The sequence below is a fragment of the Zerene cesonia genome, unplaced genomic scaffold (assembly GCF_012273895.1).
Source record: "Zerene cesonia ecotype Mississippi unplaced genomic scaffold, Zerene_cesonia_1.1 Zces_u059, whole genome shotgun sequence".
Lineage (NCBI taxonomy): Eukaryota > Metazoa > Arthropoda > Insecta > Lepidoptera > Pieridae > Zerene > Zerene cesonia.
Window position 1 is genome coordinate 1 of NW_024045189.1, and position 3071 is coordinate 3071.

The 3071-nt window shown below is 38.5% G+C and overlaps 1 protein-coding gene across 1 annotated transcript; it reads left to right on the forward strand.

Moving 5' to 3' along the window:
- Positions 1-1162: 1162 nt before the first annotated feature.
- Positions 1163-3066, forward strand: LOC119839409 (tigger transposable element-derived protein 4; the record flags this gene model as incomplete). Its single annotated transcript, XM_038365677.1, has 1 exon — positions 1163-3066. A coding segment is annotated over exon 1 (1551 nt), but the record flags the coding sequence as incomplete, so codon positions are not given.
- Between the last annotated feature and the right edge of the window lie 5 nt (positions 3067-3071).

A 3071-nucleotide genomic window follows, 5' to 3' on the forward strand; every position in this document is an offset into this window, starting at 1 on the left:
ATCTTCACAAGAAATAGCCAAACGCATCTCACAAGAAATAGCCAAACGCATCTCACAAGACATAGCCAAACGCATCTTCACAGGAATTAAATAGCTCGCTGCTTAAAAATCTTCCTAGTTTTTAATAAGCTGTTCTCTGTTATTGGAGCGGTGTTTTATAATGGAATATCAGCGAAATCGTGTCAATGGACTATCGTTGAGGATTGCTATCCCATTATTCAGTTCATTGGATTTTAAAAGCGCGGAATTTCCATTCCAGTGCGTGTCATACACACATTAACGTTCTCATTGGCTAGTGTTTGTTGTGAAATATTACTTAATTTCGTGTGAACGCGTGTTGTGGTGCTTTAATATTTAAAATTAGTTATGGCAAACATAGATAGAGGGTTATTTGTATGATTTTAACTTCAAAGCGTATCTGCAAAGATTAAATACCTATCCGGTCGTTAAAATATGATTTCGCGCTTTAATTAATTGAGAGATAATTATCACCAGCTTTCCGACTGAGGTTAAGCAGGTGTAGTGAAAGGAAAAAAGTATAAAATACAGGCCTTCCTCCGCATAGTTCCCGATCCCGTGGGATACCGTTATAAAAGTTACATTATTGTAATGTAATTGTTTTTATTATATGTGAACTCTAAACCAATATTAGTAGTAAAGTCAAGTAATGCCTGTCTCTCTCTCTTTCTCATGACAAACCACCCAATTGATTTGGATGAAATTTGGTATAAGAATGGTTTGGGAACCATATAAGAACTTAGAACAGTTTTAACTAGAAACAGGCGAACGAACGAACGTAGAAGGAAAACCTCGAGTCTTTTCCTTTGACGACGAGCGAAGCAAGCAACCGAAACCGCGAGCTGATAGCTAGTACTATATACAAGTAATCAAACTAAGTAAACAATTATAAATCAAATATCAAACGAATGAAAGGTAATCGGAATACAGCTCTCAGCGTATTTGAGCACAAACAAACAGGAATATTACAGTATTAGTGGAATTAAAGGGTTTTCTTTGTAGTGTATTAAGATTCTGTTTGAAAATCTCTAATAATATGAGCGTAAGTTTGTATGCATGGATGTCTTTAACGCGAAAACCACTGAACGAATTTGATGTAGCTTATCTTATACCTTTAAACGAGCAATTATTGTATATATATATATATATATATACAGTAGAATTCATATATAACGACTTCGCTTAAAACGACTAACCGGTTTTAGCGACGACAATGTTTACTCAAGTTAGGTTCCATAGTTAGTTACTAAGAAAATACATCCGTTTAGTGCGACTCTGGTTTAAGCGACCAACTGCTTATAGCGACCGTTATTTATAAAAATACGTCCGGTTAAAACGACGCGCAATGTTTTGTTTATGCCTATATGCCTACGCACCTACACCTCGGCTGAGCAACCTCACCCCGCGACCCCGCACGCTTCACTTCTCGATATTGGCGCGCATAAATAACAGTTGAGTGTTTGTAACTGTTATGACAAGTTCATAAAACTTGACAAAATGAGTTCTGTGAAGCGAAAGTGTTTTACGATTGAAGAAAAAAGTGCAATATTACACCGATTAGAAGCCGGTGAATCGAATGCTACACTCGCAAAGGAGTTTGGTGTATCTCATTCTACAATATCCACAATAAAGAAGAGTAAAGATAAGATCGAGCCGCTGTTTAATGCCAAAGTTTTAAAATGCAAACGTGTAAGGACGTCTACTTATGAGCAGGTGGATAAGGCATTGTTACAGTGGTTTAAGCTTCAACGCGACCGGGGAATACCCGTTAATGGACCTCTGCTACAAGAAAAGGCTAACTTTTTTGCTAGACAATTAGATATCCAAGATTTCAAATGTTCCATGAGTTGGATAAATCGTTTCAAAGTAAGACACAACATCGTTAGTGGTAAGATTGCTGGAGAATCTTTGTCAGTTCAACAGAGTGATGTGATCGATTGGTTAGAAAAAGTTTGGCCAACTCTACGTGCGCAATTTAAAGATAATGAAATTTTTAATGCGGATGAGACTGGACTGTTTTATAAATTGACTCCGGACAAGACGTTGAAATTTAAAGGTGAGAAATGTAAAGGAGGAAAGTTATCAAAGGAGAGAATAACTGTGATGGTGGCAGCCAATATGAGTGGCACAGTTAAAAAAAAACTTCTCGTAATCGGAAAATCTCAACGCCCCAGATGTTTTAAAAATGTACGGCATTTGCCAGTAGATTATGAGAGCAATCGAAGAGCCTGGATGACTGCTGAAATTTTTACCAAATGGGTACGTGCTTGGGATCGTGAACTTACGAAAAAGAACAAGAAAATCCTGCTGTTAGTTGACAACTGTCCTGCACATCCCCACATTGCTGACTTGAAAAGGATAACTCTGGTGTTTCTACCTCCAAACACGACATCAGTATTGCAACCCATGGATCAAGGGATTATTCGAGCTCTGAAAGCACATTTTCGTAAAAACCTTGTCCTGAAAATGATCCAGCTTCTAGATGGCTGCGGAAGCTGTAGTGTTGAGTACCCAAAGATGAATGTTCTTGATGCTATTCTAATGATTCAAGATGCCTGGACCCAACTCAAGCAAGGAACAATTTTTAACTGTTTCAAACACGCTGGTTTTGTCCGAAGCGAATGTAACACAGTAGTAACTTCAAATACAGAGGATTTTAACGAAGAAGACGACGTACCACTGAGCGTTTGGGCAAGGGCTATTGATAAGCATCAGTTAACCATAACAAACGAGGACTTTGAACAATTCACCTGTGTCGATGATGCTGTCGCCACGTGCGAAGAGCCGTGTGATGAAAACATCGTGGAAAATATCATTGCCAGCGACGCGAACAGCCAAGAAAGCGACGGCGATGATGACGAACCAGAGGAGGTTCATCCAACATTGAGTGTATCTGATGCTCTGAAGGCTGCAGAAACGCTCAATGTGTTTGTTCAGACTAACTTTGATGATGATATTATGAAAACGATGATGTCACGAATCCACAATGCCGTACGAAGCTCTTATTACCGAACAAAAGTTTGTCAAAAACAAACACAAATAACAGACTTTCT